Here is a 20361-nt window from a genome sequence, read left to right on the forward strand (position 1 = left end):
AATTATTTACCCAAGTGAATGGTCAAGTATTTCATAGGAAGTAGGCTATAGTTCCTGCCCATCCTGAAGCTGTATTACTAGTTATATACAATGTACATATCATATTTTGGTGTCCAGTGCTAAGCTTTCCACAAGAAGCTCAATGTCAGGGACTGAGTATTTTATTTCTACTTAATGTAACCTGTTTATTATTATTAAGTCAATAATTATTACTTTCTCTTAACTACTATATCTGCCCTTGTCTTTTTTGTTGACATTAAGAAGACAGTACCTTTGGATAAATTAACAAATTTAATGCTTCACATTCAGTGGGTAAATGCAGTTATCTTGTTTTTCATCTGGACTGTAAATCTATCCAAATGAAAATCTGAGATAGTCCTCAGATGAGATAAAAAAAATCAGATACTGATGATATAAAGAGTTTTGAAGAAAATTAGAATACAAATATTTTGTAAAAAAAAATAAACAAAAAGAAACTTATTGCATTAAGATGTCCAGGATAAAAAGGGTGGTGACGTGTATTGAGAACTGGTAACAATCCTATTGATGGGGATTTAGAATACTGCATTTAGAATAGCATTAGCAGAGAACTAGAGAGATTGTGCTGCAGGTAAGTATGCTTGCTGCTCTTAAAGAGGACCTTGCTTGAACTCTCAGCACCCATCTCTGGTTGCTCATACTGTCTGTAACTCCAGCTCCAGATGATCTGATGCCCTCCTCTGCTCTTTGAGCACACGTAAATGAGTACACAGATATACAATACAGATAAATCAATAATTTTAAAAGTAAATTAAATCTGGAATACTATCATAAATATCCAGTAAGCAGCTGTTGGACCAGAGAACCCATTATGCCACTGAAGTATGAGATGATGGTATGAAGAAAGAAATAGACATTCAGCATAAAACAAAAAGCAACTATGTGGATTAGGTTGTTAGGTGATAAGCCAAATGATGCTGAATGATGACAAATATCTAGGCAAGTAGAATTTTAAAGGGGCGATCCAATTCCTCTTTCCCAAAGTTGTTATTCTTTATATGTGAATGAAGAGATGAGTACTAGATTATGTCATGTTATATGGTCATTGCAAAACAGGCAATATCCCTGGATTAGATTGCAGAACTCCAAAACGTAGATTGCAGAGGTAAGTCATTGGAGAGACACATCTCATCCGACTCACTTCTGTGGGCCTCACTTCTTGCCCCAGAGGGATCCATACTGAGAGTTAGTCATAGTAACCTCAGGGAACATTTATTAAGGAGTTTGTGCGGGAGCTTTGTTTCCAGGAGCATGAACTATAAATAAGGGAGTGTCTTGGGATAGAAGTGATACCAAGAAGAATGAGACTAGTTCTGTTGTCACCAAAGCACTGAGGTAATGGTTGGAGGTGGCACAGGAGAGGTAAGAGTGGCAGAGAAAGAGCATCAGGAGGCAGCTTTGACCTTTTCTGAATAATTTCCATTTGAGTATGAGCATGACATTCTACAGCTATTAATAAAGGCTGTCCGTGAGGAACCTAGTACACATCAATCAATAACTTGAGAATCACAAGCTATTACCATGTCAGAAGCTTCAGGAACCCGTAACTTAAACTTCTTCAGATACAGAACATCAGCCAAAGAGAGAGCAGTGGTTTGGATCAAGATTCACTCTGAGTTGGTGGTAAAGACAAATGTAGAAATACAACTCCTGAAATCAGGCATGACTTGTCCTACGTTGGCACCTCTGGACATATCTCCTAGGGGCTTGGCTTTGTACTTCTCCCTTTTTCCTACCCACTGCGGTATTCTGAAGCATATCTCCCATTAGAATACTTCCAGAAAACATATCCTCTTAGCCAATGGATTATTCATGTTGCCCCAAAGTATTTAGCTTTGAGATGTGCTCCTAAGATAACCTTGTTTCTTGTCCATCTTTTTCTCTTTAAATCTCTGATGAGAACCTTGATGAGTTCCTGGAGAACCCCCAATAAGACTTAGATGTTAATGAACAAATATAAGTCTCCTTTTCCTACCATATCCTCGTTGTTGAATCCAGTATACAGTAAGGATCATTATTTCAAATTATCATGGGACCACTTAACTAGGAATGGTAAGAGAATGAGAAACAGAATTGTCCTATCATTTTATTTGGTGGGTTTTTTTTTTTGTTTGTTTGTTAGCTTTTTTGGTTTGTTTGGGGAAAACAGAGAGGAGAAAAATCTTAGGCCTGACTCTGCTGCCATAGTCTACAAATGTTGTTCTGTGAATTAAGGAACAATAATCTATGTGGTCACTGTCACCAACAGATATTGAGCAAACCACTTCTGACTATTAAACCACTTCTGACTACTAGTACTCAAATACTCTTTTATCCTGCATTTGGAATGGATTGAGTAGACAATATGTGATTTTGACTTGTGTGTTCTATACTTTGGTCTTTGGAAAACATTGTCAAGAGGAAAAACATAAAACTGATTATTTGCTGCCTTTTTCTCTCATTCTTAGGAACCATGGATCATGTCAACTACACCTGGACCCGGACGTTCATCCTTGCTGGTTTCACTACCTCTGGCACCCTGCAACATCTTGCAGTCTTTGGGACCCTGTGCATCTATCTTCTCACACTGGCAGGGAACTTGTTCATCATTGTCTTGGTTCAGGCAGATTCAGGTCTGTCCACTCCCATGTACTTCTTTATCAGTGTCCTCTCCTTCCTGGAACTCTGGTATGTCAGCACCACAGTGCCCACCTTGCTGCATACATTGCTCCATGGGCATTCACCCATCCCCTCGTCTGCATGCTTTGTTCAGCTCTATGTCTTCCACTCCTTGGGCATGACAGAGTGCTACCTGTTAGGTGTCATGGCTCTGGACCGCTACCTTGCTATCTGTCGCCCACTGCACTACCATGTTCTCATGAGCAGACAGGTACAGAAGCAGTTAGTTGGGGTTACATGGGTGGCTGGCTTTTCAGCTGCCCTGGTGCCTGCAGGTCTCACTGCCTCTTTACCCTATTGTTTGAAAGAGGTAGCCCACTACTTTTGTGACCTGGCACCCGTGATGCAGTTGGCATGTGTGGACACTAGCTGGCATGCTCGGGTTTATATTGCAGTGATTGGCATGATCAATACATGCAATCTTGCTTTCATCTTGGGACTCTATGGAGGTATTGTGAGAGCTGTTCTGAGACTACCTTCAGCTGCTAGCCGTGCAAAAGCCTTTTCCACCTGTTCCTCCCATATAACCGTAGTGACACTGTTCTTTGGCTCTGCCTTCATTGTCTATGTGGGCCCACCAGAGATTCGAGCTGAGGGCAGAGACAAGCTTATTGCCTTGGTATATACTTTGCTCACCCCTTTCTTCAACCCTATTATTTCTACTCTTCGCAATAAAGAAGTGAAAGAGGCTTTTAAGAGGGTCACACAGAGGATTAAGGCTGAATTGATGTGAAGTCCCCTAGGTTTATTGTATTCCATCATTTGAAAATTGCAAGATTTCCATGCTTACTTGTATAGACAATTAACTAGTTGTTTCAATAACGTGGAATTTTCAACTCAAGAAATCTTTCATTCGGACACATTGAAAAATGTTGTAAGAGAAATATAGTCCCTGAACCTACCAACGTGGGAGTGGGTGAGGACACAGATTTGAAGGGGAAGAAACAAAATGAAGTTCACCTTTTCTCAGGCAGACAGAACTTAGAAAGCGAGTTGATTTAATTTCTAGAATATGGTCTGGCTATGTGTTTACATTTCAGACTGGAATTTCGAAGAAAGACCAAGAAGATATTGAAATGAATTAAAGATTTTGGAAGAGAGCATTGGGCAAATGTTGGGATGGACACCAGTGAGCTATGGAAACAGTACACAAAAGTACATGGAGTTTAGTACACTTGAGCAATATTCTGATAAATGATGTTGGAAGATGTAGTGGAGGTTTCCTCTAATACGAAAGAGAGTGGGATAGAAAACAAAGTCGCCTAGGCAATTGGCAGTATAAGCAATTTATAAAATCACTTTATGCACTCTGAATCCAGGCAACTAGGAAACATTGTGGGTGCAGCCCCTGTGGGAAGAACTGGCTTTTTGAAGCATGCAAAGATGTAAAGACAGAAGGATGAATGTCTTCAGTTCCCTGAACTCATGAGCAGACAGGTACAGGTATGGCTTGCAGGTGCCACTTGGGTGACTAGCTTTACAGTGACCTGGTGCCTGCAGGTCTCACTGCCATATTGCTTGAAAGAGATAGCCCACTACTTTTGTAACCTGGCACTACTAATGCAGTTGGCATGTGTGGGTACAAGCTGGCATGCTCGGGTTTAAGGTGCGGTGATTGGTGTGGCCACTAGATGCAATTTTGTCCTCATCTTGGGACTCTATGGGGGTATTCTGACAGCTGTCCTGAAGCTGCCTTCAGCTGCCAATTGAGCCAAAGCCTTCTCCACATGTTCCTCCCATATGACAGTGGTTGCACTGTTCTATGCTTCTGCTTTTACTGTGTATGTGGGTTCACCTCAGAGCAGACCTGAGGGCACTGACAAGCTTATTGTTTTAGTGTATGCCCTCCTGACTCCACTCTTCAACCCTATCATCTATTCCCTTTGCAACAAAGAGGTGAAAGAGGCCGTGAAGAGGGTCAGTGACAAGATCAGGACTTTGTTAAAAGACACCTAATTATCTCTTTTGACATTACCCACATTCAGTGTAAATGTGTAATGTTTTTCTGCATCACACGCAGACCGGCGCCGTGTCTGCGTGGGCAGAAAACTCCTTGGGGTGGGTTCGTACTGCAGAGCTAAGCTTCCTGAAATTAGAGATGAGCTACAAGAAAGAATACTATTTATTAATTACACGCGGGAGAACCCAACCCTCTCCCGAATGTCCCATTTTCTCTGCTGAGTGTGTCTCTCAGTCCCAATGGCGCATGTCTCAATCTCTCAATGGCGCGAGGTCTGATCCTCAGCGGAGCTGTGTCCAGAAGGCGGGTCCAATCGAGTAGGCGTGATGACATTGGTGGTCGGTCTGGGCGACGAGTGGGCGTTGACAGTGGGCGGTCCGAGGACATCCGGGGAAGCAACTCTTAGTGTGTCTGCAAGAGGCGCAATACAATGCTTAGAGTTGCCAGTGGAGGCGGGCGGGACCCAACATAAATGTAAAATTCAAATGGCTTGTGAATCATTTTGCAGACCCAAAATAAATGCCAAAAAGTGTGCCACTGAGTTTAGCACTTACTATGATGCACACACTCAGTGTTTTGGACAGATCAATTGAAGATAGAGGAGAATGAAGGAAAGGCAATTTTCTCTGAATCCATTTCAACATGATTATGAAATGTCATAGCAGATTACAAACACATAGAAAAATGTTCGAATTGTCTATCTATCTATCTATCTATCTATCTATCTATCTATCTATCTATCTATCTATTTATCTATCTGCCTGGTACCTGGTCTCTGCCAAGGTTTTAATTCTGACTTTTTAATTATCAGACCATCCCTAAGTGGGTATCTTATGGCTTACAACTTATACATCTCTAAAGTATAGGGGATAATATGAACAGCCACTGCCTCTATGAAGTTAATAGTCCACCCAAGTTTAGCATCAAACTCTGATTTCAATACACAATCCCACCAGACAGTTTAAAAGATAGAAAGTATGGGTCATAGAAACTACCCAGTGACAGCATTGTGGAGTTTCATGTGGAGCCAACAGCTCCCAGCTGATAGAGACTTGTAATCTTGAGTCATCGTACAGAAACCAGTTCTGAATCATGTAACTCTCAGGGAGCATGTCTGTTGTGGAACAAGAGTAGCAGAGCTGAGTGTGTTGTCTGAGATCTTCTAGAATCATGGATTCGTTTAGTCATATAATGAATTTGAAGCCATATTTCACAAGAGGATTAGAAAAAAAAAAACTCAGGCTCCACAGGAAAGGGAAACGCCACACAAATCTAGCTTGTACAATTTAGAGATTTGTGAATTCTGAGTCACCAGATACACACTAAGGGATGGTCTGGTATTTTTAATGTTACCCAAATCAGGATTGGGGATTGTTGTTTGTATGTATACACAGATGTGTTTATACAGATGTGAGTACAGCATATGGTGTGTGTGTGTGTGTGTGTGTGCGCGCGCGCATGTGTGTGTGTGTGTGTTGTGTAGCATTTGTGTGTGAGTGTGGTATTGATGTGTGTATATATGTATGATGTATGATATATGTGTGGTGTGGTGCTTGGTGTGTGTGGTTATGGTGTATGAGCTTCATTGAGCCTGTGTTGTGAATAGCCCTGGGGCTCATTACATTTGATGTTAATTCAGTTCTCCTGTGAGTGGTTGAGAACAAGGAATGAGTCAGCACTCAGGTGATTTCCTGTAAACCTGTGTCCCACCTTAATTTGTAAAATAAAGGAGAGCTGATGATTGGGCAGATAAAAGGGAAGGTGGAGTGGAAGGGAGAGAGAGAAGAAGGAGAAAATGGAACAGGGAGAGGATGCAGAGGTTGAGGAAGATGAAGAAAAGTGGAGCAAAAGCACGTGGCCTAGAGAAACCAAAAGTTCTAAGGGGTCTCATAAGATGTGGATGATGGTAGCATAGCAGTAGATCTGCCCAATCTAAGCACACAGCACATAATCATTTTAACTGTGTCGTGTTTCCATTGCTGGGACATATTTGGGTTGGAGATTTGCTGCAACGAGCCTGTGTCACAGCTTGGCTGGAGACAGACTGCATATACCTTGACCAGCTTTATACTCAAAATGTGCTTCTTTAGTGACACGAAATTTGAACACCAGCTTCACAAGCATATCTAGCCTGAAATAAACTTTAAAACTTTCAGAATATCCATTCCTCTGACTGGTGATTGTTGTTCCAAAATTTTTACAAAAAAAAAAAAAATTAGAAGGATTTTTGGAATTGCCAACAAGAATTAGAATCAACCCAGAGGGCAACCAGGTGTCAGGCCGCTCTTCACAGGATGACCTCATCTATGTGAGGAAACCGAGTGGATGGCAGGGATTGCTGCTCAGCTTCCATTCAGCTTCAGAAGTTTCCATTTCAGGATTGTGACAATTTCAAAGGCACGGTCTGAGGTATGACACAGGTCCAGCAGAGCATGTTCAGAATATCCTAAAGAAATGAAATGTATTGGTCAAATTCCCTGTCTTTTTTTTTTTTTCTTTGTATTTCTACTTACCGGGGGGAAACCAGCTTTTTCATTCACTTTATCATAAAATATGTATGAGTGTACCTTAAAATTGCAATGAATAATGAATGTTCAGTAAACAAATGGACGTTATTACTGCACAGTCATAATTAGAAAAGAGGTTGGAAATTTTTCTTCATGCGGTGAAACCTTAATTCTAATATTTACTTACTTTGTGAGCTTAAGCAATGTATTTTAAATCTCTGTGCCTCAATTTTCATAATCTGATTAGTGGGTACATTAAAAGGGTCTTAAGAACTACATACATAGTGATTATTATCCAACATTTCCCACACTCATCTCTGCAATAGGGATTTATTTATTGGAGAATGCTTGGCTTTACACATATCTCACACTGTGAGGTGTTATGCAGCATACTTAAGGCATTACAATGAAGCATCTCAACTAAGTGTCCAAAATCCTCCTTATATAGCTGGAGGATTCATACATGATCATTTTGCTGGCTATTGTTTGGAGATTTAAACCTTTTTCTCTTTATACACCTAACTTCATATACGTTCTGATTGTGATCTGAAAGAAAGTGTTCTCTGTATTGTCAACATGAAAGAACTGCTAGGAGTTGTTTGTCTATGCAGAGGCTTGCATCACTTTAGTTATGAACTTTGTGGGTCTCCATTTCTATGGGGTTCATACCCTATGGTAAGCTAGGTGTGATTACATATATGCTGATGAGCAGCAGATAGTCTGAATATGTCTGAGGGATCAATTAGTTCAACACCATTGATTTTCATTCATTTATATTTAAAGAATGAACGAATAACTGAATCAATAAACATTTCTTTAAGAATTGAATGAGTGTGGCAGACACCATATTACTATCCCATAACTCCATAGAGGAAAATGCCTTTTGCAAATCATTCATAAATCCAGACAACCTTTGACTTTCATTGTACAGCTGTGTCGACTCCTAACCTCTTTGTATCTTTCCCTTTATAGCATACAGTTGAGGAAGTGAAAGAGGCTTTTAAGAAGGCTGTGCTGAGTTGATTTGAAGTCCTATAGGTTTATAATTCACCATTTATAAATTGGAAAATTTAGCTGGATTCTTATATAAATCGTTAACTAGTTGTTCCAATAATATGTGAAATGTTCAGCTCAAGCAGTCTTCAATTAGGACAAATCAAAAATGTTGTTGGAGAAATATTTTCTCTAAAGTACCAATGTGGGAGTATGTGAGGACATATACTTGAAGAGGAAGAAAGAAATGAAGTTCATCTTTTTTAGACAGACAGAACTTAGCAAGAAAATGAGATATGTTTATTTCTAGCATCTGGGCTGGATATGGGTTTGCATTTCAGACTGGATTTTTGGAGAAAGATCCAGAAGATATTAAAATTAGTTAAAGATGTGGGAAGAGAACATTGAACAAATACTGCAATGGAAACCAGTGAGATGTTAAAATAGAACACGAAGAGTTCAATATTCTTGAGCAATATTGTGATAAAATATGTTGGGAGACAACATGTTTTCCTCTACTATGAAAAAGAATGGAATGGGAAACAAATGTGCTTTGGCAATTGGTAAACAGTTGTAAAATCACTGTCTGCACTCTGAATTCAGGCAACGAGGAAACATTGTGGGTGCAGCCCTCGTGGGAAGAATTGGCTTTTGAACCATGCAAAGATATAAAGACAAAAGTAAGGATGCTTTCATCTCCCTGTTTTCATGAAGCCTATGACTTTATTTTATTTTTAATAATCTCATAAATATATGTAATATGTTTTAAAGATATCCATTTGCCATTCTCTCCTCTCCAGTTCTGCCCCCTCTCCCCCCTCAACTTTTCCTTCTCAGCTTTATCTGTTTTTAATATATATTTAATTTTTTATTTGAATATTTCATACAATATACTTTGATTTTGTTTCCTTCTTCCTTGAATCCTCATTGATTCTCCTCACCTCTCTACCCATATCCCAAACCAAATTCCTCTCTCTCTCTCTCTCTCTCTCTCTCTCTCTCTCTCTCTCTCTCTCTCTCTCCCTCACTCTCCTCTTCCCTTCCCACTCCTTCTTCCTTCTGCCTTCCCTCCACTTATGCCTTCTCTGCACAGCATATGTGGTCCCGAGAACCACAAAGTAATGCAAGCTTCCATGATCCATATACATCCAGGTCCATCTTTCCCAGGAAATGACCTTGAGATCCATGGTGAATGTGGAGTACCATAGATCTTTCAACTTGCCTGGCGTTTGAACAACTTATGACAATTATGAAGCTTTACATTCAATTGCTAATAAGATTACCAGCAGTAGTGTTCTGATTTCTTTTGTTCACTATTTAATAAAAGTACCTGAGTGCTGTATTTAAGAAAGACTGACAGAGGTACTAGTGATCTTGTTTAGTATGTCTAATATGGTTGCCTCAATTTGACTAGCATTCACAACTGCCTAGTGATGGGATCTTAGAAAATCGTATTTTATATAGTTTTATTGAGAAAAAGAATAAACATTTCTGACAAAGTAACATCTAAATGATTGGCTTTATGTTTTGAAGTTAGTGTTTATTATCTTCAAAAAAGGTGTCTTGGTTTTACTTTTTACTTCTTACTTAAGAAGGAGGTTTAAATGACATTTCCCCTTTGACTTCTGCCCTCTTCAGCTTTATGGAGTCATCTCTGCCAAATCCACTCATAGAAAGGACATGTATATTTGTTTTGTCTGTCAGGATGTGTCAATAACATTTATAAAAACAAACCCTTAAATATTATATGAAAGCAAAAATAATAGACAACTTTTGTAAAAATAAATCTTTTCTCTGTGAATTTGGAATGTTCTGGTTACGTTCTAGACAGACATGTTTTCTCAGCGATTATTCCAAGTGATGGCATTCCTAGACCACTAAGATGAGAGAATGTTATTCAAAATAAAATTAAAATAAAATTGTATGTATTCTTGTGCATGTGCTTGTTTTGTGTATTTGCTTGTGTGTGTGTATGTGAGTGTGTGTACCTTTGTATGAGCTCTACATGAATTTATAGATTGCCAAGATGCAAAACCTTAGTTTATCTACAGTTCTTGAACCAAATATAGCTGCAATCTGTTGCTGTAGGTATATTTCTACAAGAGCAGAGCCACAGGCCACCCCTTTTTGTATTGAAAATGGATAGCTTCGTGTTACAAAGACAGAGATGAGTACTTGTGATAGAGTATGGAGAACTGACAAGTCAAACTATCTGGCTCTTGAAGAAAATTAATTATCTGATCCTTCCCAAAAGTCTATGCTATGTGTAACTACAGCCTTGGAAAAATTGTGAATGCAGCTATAATCTGAGAAGAAATGGTAATCTTAAGACAAAGAACTATGCTTTTGTATGCTGATGGATTGACCTCCAGTGTGACTTCTGTCCACTGCTGATTCTGGGTCCTGACATTGAATCCCTTTATACTTTATATCAGGCCTTTCTTACTCTATTTAATTATTTTTAAGCCTTCTGATATTTTATTTCCTCCTGCATTTTTTGATCCCTGTCCTAGGTACATGAAATGTATATACTTAGTGAGAAACACAAAGCTATAAGATGAAAGTTTAATTAGTGACCATGAAGGAAAGAGCTACAGTTCTGTTAAATCAGTTAGTACATAATCAACAGGCTCATCTACAGCTTTTGTATCAAGATAGATGGAAATTGAAATGATATATTTATCAAATTTAAAGTTAATGTAAAGTTAGTGAAATGTACAAGAAGAGAGAACAAAATCTAAACCCCAAAATAAGTTAAATATTTTGGAAAACTGACCAAAATTTACAGAATGAATTGTAGTGGAGGGAGGATGTCAAATGAAAACACCAAGTATAAATGAACTTTCCAAATATAAGCATATAGAAAAGATTTTAAAGGTAAAATATTTATTAAAAATGTTGGGTATATAGCCAGATAGAGTACTAGGCAATGTAGATACTGAATTCAATAGACACACAACTGTAGCTGTCCAGCAGCCACGGAGAACTGGGTATACCTGAAAAGGAGGCTGGGAATGAAATAAGATGGGCAGGCGAGAGATGAACCCAAGACAAAGATTTCTGATTGTGGCTCAAAGTTTAATTTTCAGTTTTACCTGTATATATAGGGGAAAAACCCAAAGACCCATCCTTTGTTTCATCTGGATTATGTAGCTTTGTTTTGACTGGACAATGTTGCAAAGCAAGCTCAGCAGATGGTCAGCTCCTCAAGGCTCCAATTGGAAATGCAAGTGGAGCAAGGCCATGTGCTGACTCCAGCTAGGTTGTAAAACTACCACTGGAGGTGTGTTAAGCCTATTCAAAGCTGGGGGAAGGGCATAATTCCCCCTAAAGATGATCTGGACAGGGGCATAAAATTGATAAGTACTTCATGATCCTGTCTAGGAATTATGGTGGCTAAGTGGCAGTGTCTGTCTTAGGTCTGGGTCTATACTATATTGCTCCTTCTTACCCACCTCAGAGAACAAGTGCAGCTTGTTGGTGTTTGTTTGGACAATCACAGCCTTTTAAAAGTGTTTGTTTGGACAAAACAGCCTTTTGGAGCTTGTGTTTGTCTTATGTGGATAGGAGCACAAGAACGCCAGTTGCCTGTCTCTGGCCACTAGCCTTCATAAACACTCCTTTTTGCCATTCAGACCAAAGCCGCCAAGGACTTTGAATATATATATGAATAGTGAATAGCTGAGTTTGCCAAAAGCTAGCCTGTGTGAAGGCAACCAATCTGCTTAAGATACAAAGTCAAAGTTTAGAAGCAACAAGATTAAAGTTGTCTGCAGGGATGTCTCAGGTATTCAATTCATTCAGCTGCTAATTAGCATAGATCAGATGCAAAGTCTGGCTACCAGGTGTATGGGGGGTGGCTTTGAAAACTGATAGAAAACACTTGCTCTCCAGTAGGAGTGGAAACTAAACTCCAAGTTAACTCAGCAGGCTGATAAGGATTTTGAGCCATCTTCATCTTTGGAATCTCCAATATTGAATTGATTTCTAGACTAGTCCATGATTGAGTCAAAAATAACTGGTCACAGTACAGGAAAGAAAAGACTAATTATATCTTCTCCTATTGATTAATTTTTCTAAGTCAGTTTCCATAGTCTTTGTGTTCTCTGTCCCACAAGGTCTAAAAGTTTGACGCAAGGCAGCTTCTCCAAACTGGGATATAGGCAAGCAAAGGTGGGTCAAGAACATATTACCAACACAACTTTCCTGTCACCATTGTCAGGGTACTCAGCAAGCGCACAGGTCAGCATCATCCTTTGTCCCAGCATCAGCATGTCACACCAATCACTCTGGCAGTTAGCATATTCCTGCAGTATCCTGCAGAAAAATCATAACCATGCTCTCTTTCCCATACTAAGTACCTGATCAAGGGAATGCCATGTGCCAGTAAGTGGATCGATCCTTCCATCGCACCTAGGCATACGTATACCTAGTCGCCATAGACACTCACCAGAGAGTTTCTTTGGCATTCAAATTTTGAAATTTAAAAAGAACATTATTTAAATAAATTTGGGGTGTATGGGGATATAATTCCCCCGTTTTTGTTTTTTAAAGAAGATATTATTTTAAAGTTCCACAATACCTTGCCCTTAAGAATTATAAAGAATCCAAGTAATATGGGTAATATTAAATGATCTACAAAACCACTCAAATGCTTGACTGCAGTAGCCAGTTCTATTATCTGTTTTAATCTTATTGGGAACACCAAACATAGAAAAACAATGCAGAAAATGACTGATTACATTTTTAGTTGCTTTTCCTGCTAAAGCAGTTGCAACTAGAAAGCCTGACAAGGTGTCCAATAGCCACATGTGTGTATTTTACTTTTCTAAAATCAGGAATATGATTGCCATCCATTTGTAATAATTGATAAAGTATAAGTCCTTGAGGAGTAACACTATTACGTGGTATAGGTAGAAACTGACGACATTGAGAAGAAGTCTTTATAATGTGACTTGCATATTTTCTAGGAATACCAAATTATTGTCTCAAGCTATTACTATTTTGAAGATGTAAAGAATGATATTTTATGGCCATTTGTTCCTGTGTAAGGCCTATAATCTTCCTGGTATACAAATCACCTGTGGCATTGCACTAAGGGGTCTTATCCAGGCAATCCAGTATGAGCTTTTACATTTCTAGTCCTTTAAAGGAGCAGTACTTTTGGCTTGAGTTGTATTTGCATAAATAATTGCAAAATTTGAGAATTAGCAGTATCTAAAAAGGAACAATTTCAAGAAATTGCAAAACCATGAGCTATGTATTGTCTGTCAGCATACAAATTAAAAGCTTGATTTTTAATATTTCAGAAACAGTGGCTACAGCACAAAGTTCAATTATTTGTGCTGAAGTGGTGGAAAACTCAAGAGAATAAATATGTGATCCAATTATATATATATGCTGCCTTCCCATTAAATAAGCCATTTGCAAATACAGTAAGCACTTTCTCTATTGGCTAATACACAACCTTACAGGAAATACAAAAACGTTTATAGAAGCAAATTTTAACCACTAGACTTTTGGATAATGATTATCAATTTTTCCTAAATGTTTGCCATGCAATATGCCAAATATCAGTATTCTGAAATAACCAATTCAATTTCTGTTTGGAATAAGGAATAAACATTTCATCAGGTTCTTAAGACATTCTTTCCAAAATATCTTCAAGATTCTATCCTACAATTCTGTATTAACACAGCAACAGTTTCATAATAGGATGTTAAAACTTTACTTGGAGATGAAGAAAGATGAATCCACATTAATGCTTCCTTTGCCAATGAATTGCTGTGGGCACATAATATAAACAGCCAGCAATTGATTGCAGTAGCTATCTCTACTATGCGCAAAAGTATTCATCCCTCACCAATTTGCATCCCCCTTGAGATTATCAAACAAAGGCTTAAATGCCCCTGTGGTGAGCTGAAGGTGAGGTCTTAGCCATAGAGCCTTTTTAAAGTAAACTATCTTTTCTTATTTTAATTATCTGTGCCACAGTTTTTCTAGGATATAACTGAGGCCCCAAATACTGAAAAAGATATTGCCTTTGAATCTTTTCTGGTGCAAAAACTGCTCCCCAAATTTTTTAAAGTTCATTGTATAAGAGCAAAGGATTGTAGTAAAATTCCCCTTCAGAGAGATTAGCTAACAAAATACCCATGTAATAAATAACATACACTGGCAGATTCAAATTTCTTGTATTAAAGCAGAGACAAAAAGAATTCTTACATAATGTAAGGCTATTAGCCATACCTTGAGGCAAAACTTTCCAATGATATCGCTTCATGGGCTCCTTCAAATTACAAGTTGACTAAAAGCAAACCCTTTACAATTATCAGAGTGCAAAGGAATAAAAAACAATCCTCCAAATCCATAATAATCCTATATGAATTAGGCAGGCCAGATTGTAATGCCTCTCCAAGTTCTCCAAGCCTTAAGTCAAGAAAAGCACTAAACATTACAGTATTCAGGGATTAAGAAAAGGTCTGCTTGACCCCTCCCACCTTCCAACACAAACACATGTACATAAAGCTTATATCCAGTATTTTACAGACCCAACAAGACAATTGTAAGTATAAACTCACAGCAGTTGTGACAGCATGCACAATTCCTTTATCAAGCCAGAGAAAATTCTACCACATGGGGAGAGGAGTCATAGAATTCCTACCCCTTGCTAAAGAACTACTGGCAGTTGATATCTCTGCCATTTTCTTAACAGTCCCTTGGCAGGTTGACCACACTCTAGTGGGGCACCACAAGTAAAAAAGTACATGCAGAATTTATTGCATTTGACTTTTTTCCCCCAAAGGATATAAAGTTGGGTATTTGGGTGGTTCTGAAATGAGTGGAGTTTGTGAATATGATCAATATACAGTGTAGAAATTTTTCATGAATCCATGAATTCATTGTTTTATTAGCTGAGTAGTACTCCATTGTGTAAATACACCACATTTTCTGTATCCATTCCTCTGTTGAAGGTCATCTGGGTTCTTTCCAGCTTCTGACTATTATAAATAAGGCTGCTATGCACATAGTGGAGCTTGCACCCGTGTGATATGTTGGAGCATCTTTTGGATATATTCCCAGGAGTGGTATAGCTGGGTCCACAGGTACTACTGTGTTCAGTTTTTCTGAGGAACAGCCAGATTGATTTCCAGAGTGGTTGTACCAGATTGCAATCACACCAGCAATGGAGGAGTGTTCCTCTTTCTTCACATCCTCTCTAGCATCTGCTGTCACCTGAGTTTTTGTTCTTAGCTATTCTGACTGGTATGAGTTGGAATCTAAAAGTTGTTTTGATTTGTATTTCCCAGATGATTAAGGATGTTGAATATTTCTTTAGGTGCTTCTCGGCCATTCGATATTCCTCAGTTGAAAATTGTTTAGCTCTGTACCCCATTTTAAAATAGGATTATTTGATTATCTGAAGTCTAACTTCTTGAGTTCTTTGTATATATTGGATATTAGCCCTCTATTGGCTGTAGGATTGGTAAAGATTTTTTCCCAGTCTGTTGGTTGTCATGTTTTCCTATTGACAGTGTCCTTGCCTTACAGAAGCTTTGCAATATTATGAAGTCCCAGTTTTTGATTCTTGATCTTAGAGCATAAGCCACTGGTGTTCTGTTCAGGAAAATTTCCCCCGTGCCCATGTGTTAAAGGCTTGTCCTCACTTTCTCTTCTATTAGTTTCAGTTTATCTGGTTTTATGTGGAGGTCCTTGGTACACTTGAACTTGAGCTTTGTACTAGGAGATAAGAATGGATTGATTTGCATTTTTCTACATGCTTAAAACCACTTGAACCAGCACCACTTGTTGAAAATGTTGTCTATTTTCCACTGGACGGTTTTTAACTTCTTTATCAAGTGACAATCGATGTCTGAGTTAATTTCTGGGTCTTCAATTCTATTCCGTTGATCTTCCTGCCTGTCTCTGTACCAATACCATCCATTTTTTAATCACTATTGCTGTATAATACAGCTTGTGGTCAGGGATGGTGATTCCCCCAGAAGTTCTTTTATTGTTGAGAATAGTTCTCGCTATCCAGGGTCTTTTGTTATATCAAATGAATTTGCAAATTGTTCTTTCTAACTCTACAAAGAATTGAGTTGGAATCTTCATGGGGATTGCATTGAAGCTGTAGATTGCTTTCAGCAAGATGACCATTTTTACTATATTAATACTGCCAATCCATGAGCATGGGAGAAATTTCCATCTTCTGAGATCTTTCCTCAGATCTTTCGATTTCTTTCTTCAGAAACTTGCTCAGCTATTAAAACAATGAATTCATGAAATTTTTAGGCAAATGAATGGAACTAGAACATATCATCCTGAGTGAGGCAGTCCAATCACAAAAGAACACACATGATATACACTAAATGATAAGTAGATATTAGCCCAAAGCTCACAATACCCAAGATACAATTCACAGAACATNTGAAGCTCAAGAAGAAGGAAGACCAAAGTGTGGATGCTTCAGTCCTTCTTAGGAGGGGGAACAAAACAATCATGGGAGTAAATACAGAGACAAAGTGTGGAACAGAGACTAAAGGAAAGGCCATCCAGAGACTGCCCCACCAGGGGAATCCATCCCATATACACTCACTAATTCCTGACCCTATTGTGCCAAGCTCACTCCAGTTAAGTCTGCTTGACAGGCCGAGAGGTCTGGAAGCACTCATGAGGCAAAGAGTTTCAAGGAAACAGCCTTCTGGAACCTTGGCATTCTCATAACTCGTATACTCAAACCCTATCCCCACGTTAGTATGGGGTATGCTCTCTTTCAGTATTATAAGTGCCTTTAAAGATTGAATTTTATCATAGGTGAACCTCCTCCAGTGTTCCAACATCCTAGAAAATCCTTGAAGCCTATGAGCTTGGAATTCAGTAGGAATTCAGTGAGAAAGTTACCTATTCATTAACATTCAAATTTACTTCAAGTAGAGACAGTGAAACTAATTAGGCATTACAAAGAACAGAGCCAAAATAGCTCAGGGCTAGTCTGCAGAGTGATTACTTAGAGTAGCCAGTCTCACCCAAACAAGGAATTACACAATGGCCTAGCAAAACTGTGGGTTTAAAATGAAAGAGTTAGGGAATCCCCCTGAAAAAGGTTGTTTTTTTTTTGTTTGTTTTTTGTTTTTCACTAGGCCCCAAAGAATAGCATAGTCAGGCATTTACTAAGAACCCCTGGTGGTGGGTTTAATAATAGACTAGCTTTATGCCTGGCTCCCTTCTTAGTGGTAAACAACATCTTTTGAATTATACTTCCCCTTTGTTTTGTGTCTCTGTAACACTGAGGATGTGTCCTGCTTGGCTTTTCTTGTTTTTTCTTATGTATGAAAGTTTGATGCTCAATTTGAAAAATTACATTCAGATTCTTTTCTCTCTCTCTCTCTCTCTCTCTCTCTCTCTCTCTCTCTCTCTCTCTCTCTCTCTCCGTTTGTCAATTCCCATCCGACTCCATGGGTCTGTTTGTCAATTCCCATACGATTCCCATATGACTCCATGCGCATCTGTCTGAGACTCTGATTCTTATGGATTGAGGATTGAGGGGGGCCCACTGAGCTCAGTCCGTGGCACTATTGTAGATGCCAAGAAGTGCATGCTGACAGGAGCCTCATATAGCTGTCTCCTGGGAGGTTCTGCAAGAGCCTGACAAGTGTAGAGGCAGCTCACACCCAACCATTGGACTGAGCATGGGGACCTCAATAGAGGAGTTAAGAGAAAGGACTGGATGAGCTGAAGGGGTTTGCAACCCTATGATAAGAACAATACCAAACAACCAGACCCTCCCAGAGTTCCTAGGGACTGAGCTACCAACCAAGGAGTACACATGGCGGACCCATGGCTCCAGCCACATATGTAGCAGAGGATGGTCTTGTCAGGCATCAATGGGAGAAGAGGCCTTTGGTTCTGTGAAGGCTTGATGCCCCGTGTGGGGAGTCAGGAATGGGTTGGTGGGTGGGGAAACACCCTATTGGAAGCTGGGGGTAGGAGCTGGGTTAGGGGGTTTTGGAGGTGGGTGGGAAGGGGTAGCATTTGAAATGTAAATTAAGAAAATATCCAAAAAAAAAAAAAAAAGAAAAAAGAAAAAAAAAAGAAAGAAATAGCAAACCAAGCTATACAGTATCACACAATAAATCATAATTCTGAGTTGCATGGCAATTAAGTGTGAATATAGTTGTAGTGCTTTTGAATTGTTTGTTGGTGTCTTGATTTCAAGTGAGATTTTATGTTTTGTAATTAGCATATTTAACTAATTAAAATGTCTGAATCACTTTTATATCTTTATTTAAAACAACACAATAAATTTAATTTGTTTCAGTATAATAGCCCATGAATTAAATTTGATTCATTTAAACATGACACCATCAAGAAATATTTTCTAAATAAAGTTTACACAGAAAATTCCATTTATTTTATAATTAGATAAACACTAATATAAGTCTTTATTCATGAAAGTCAAAAAAGGAAAGCAAATTTTCAAAGAACTAATACAAAGTGAGAAAACAAAACAAAAAATGGAAAATATTTTTAAATTCATATTTTTTTGGTATTTTATCTCATATAATTCTTATGATACATATTAAATATAATACAGAATTAAAGCAAATAAGCACCTAAGGGCAGATAGGTAATAAATACTAGTTAAGAACACAGATCATGAGACAGGTATCTGTCTGTGATTTTGTGATCTTGGTTACATTCTACCAATTATTGCTAACACCGTGAGAGGCATGACAAAGACATGGTCTCCTTTTATGGTGTTTTGTTTGAAATGCTGTATGTGACCCAGGGAACAGTGTTGGATGCTCTTCTTTAGTTTGCTGAGACATTAAATGGGCGCAATAAGTATAACAATACTGAGGATTAATTGTGAATATTGTATTAGCTCATGCATGCCCTATGCTTAGAGAACTATTTGTTAATCATCAAAAGCTCAGAAAACAGATGTTTTATTGGAAAAAAATTAAGGATCTATACCTATTCTTTATTTCAAAATTGGTAGCCATTATCAGTGAGACTTCTCAAAGAAAGAGAATTATTAGGCAATATTACACTTCCTTTTTGTTATGAAGTCACTAGAAACAGGGTTGCCAAGGAGGGAATGAGATGGATAAATTTTCTGAAACTCCATCTCAGGAGTGAGCAGACTATTTTATGCATCCTCCGAGGAGCTCAATCTGAGCCTTATTCTCGCATGCCTCGGGAACTAAGGGTTTCTCTTGTTCCTGTGTCCCAAGTGACCTAAACCTTTTTTGTTAACTCCAGGGATTATGGCTATGGGGATAAGAGTCATGTAGGAGGAGAAAATTCTGCTCTATCCAGTCTCTGTCTATTGCACATACGGAGCCTGGCAAGGCAGAAACAGAGGCTGTACCATGGTTTGTCAGTTAACTGGGGCTTGACTATCGACAGGGATCAGGGATCAAAGTGGAATAATGGATTTGAAAGCAGATGCTGTTTTAAACTCAGAGAGTTAGATCCAGTGGAAATATAACTTACTTAGGAAATCTGGTTTTACAAAACTTACAGAATCAGATTTAAGAGACATTAAAGGTCATCTTGACCAATCCTTACCAGTTTACACTTCAACTGAGAGATTGTCTACTGTCTACTCTGTGGAGTGTGTGACGATGAAGACAAGGTATGTGCTAGTGTAGATGGTTTAAGGGGTTCAGGTTTCTGTAGGATCTATAGCTAACACTTTATGAAGTCTTGCAGCTCTCCGGAGCAGGTATTTTAGAAAGATTTCACTAAAAGAGAGCCTTACTCAGTTTTTTTTTTTTTTTTCTGAAAGTATTAAGCATTCTGGGTATAAGAATTTAGGGTCCAGAGGTTTTCATAGTAGTTCTGAAAGCATCTAATAACTTTCTAGACATTCTTTTATATGAACATATAATTAGATTTAGATAAGGTTTTTTTTGTAGAGAGAAGGAAAGTTATCTAGCAAACAATTCCTTAAAAAACAGATAATTTGTCTATGTTGGAGGTAATGAAAAGAAGGTCTTTAAACAGATCAGGCAAATTGTTTGAATATTTTCATCTTGGTGTGCTGAGTGGATAGAGATGTGTTTGTATGCAATTGGAAAGATGTATTGGAAAATGAATATGCAAGAAACCTGAATCCTATGTTTCTCATTGCCATCATTCATTGGGGGAAATGCATTAGTCAAGTGTTATGTATTTGCTCTCAAGGATCTCCCC

General features: G+C 38.4%; 1 protein-coding gene and 1 pseudogene across 1 annotated transcript; both read left to right on the top strand.

Moving 5' to 3' along the window:
- Window positions 1-2491: 2491 nt before the first annotated feature.
- Window positions 2492-3430, top strand: LOC110322063 (olfactory receptor 10C1-like). Its single transcript, XM_021198596.1, has one exon. The coding sequence runs from the start codon at window positions 2492-2494 to the stop codon at window positions 3428-3430; it is 939 nt and encodes a 312-aa protein (XP_021054255.1).
- A 692-nt stretch (window positions 3431-4122) lies between these two features.
- LOC110321173 lies at window positions 4123-4653 on the top strand (annotated as a pseudogene).
- Window positions 4654-20361: the final 15708 nt, after the last annotated feature.

Source organism: Mus pahari, chromosome 5 (assembly GCF_900095145.1).
Source record: "Mus pahari chromosome 5, PAHARI_EIJ_v1.1, whole genome shotgun sequence".
Lineage (NCBI taxonomy): Eukaryota > Metazoa > Chordata > Mammalia > Rodentia > Muridae > Mus > Mus pahari.

Coding starts and splice junctions, on each gene's coding strand:
- LOC110322063 (XM_021198596.1), top strand. CDS start 2,492: ATGGATCATGTCAACTACACCTGGACCCGGACGTTCATCCTTGCTGGT.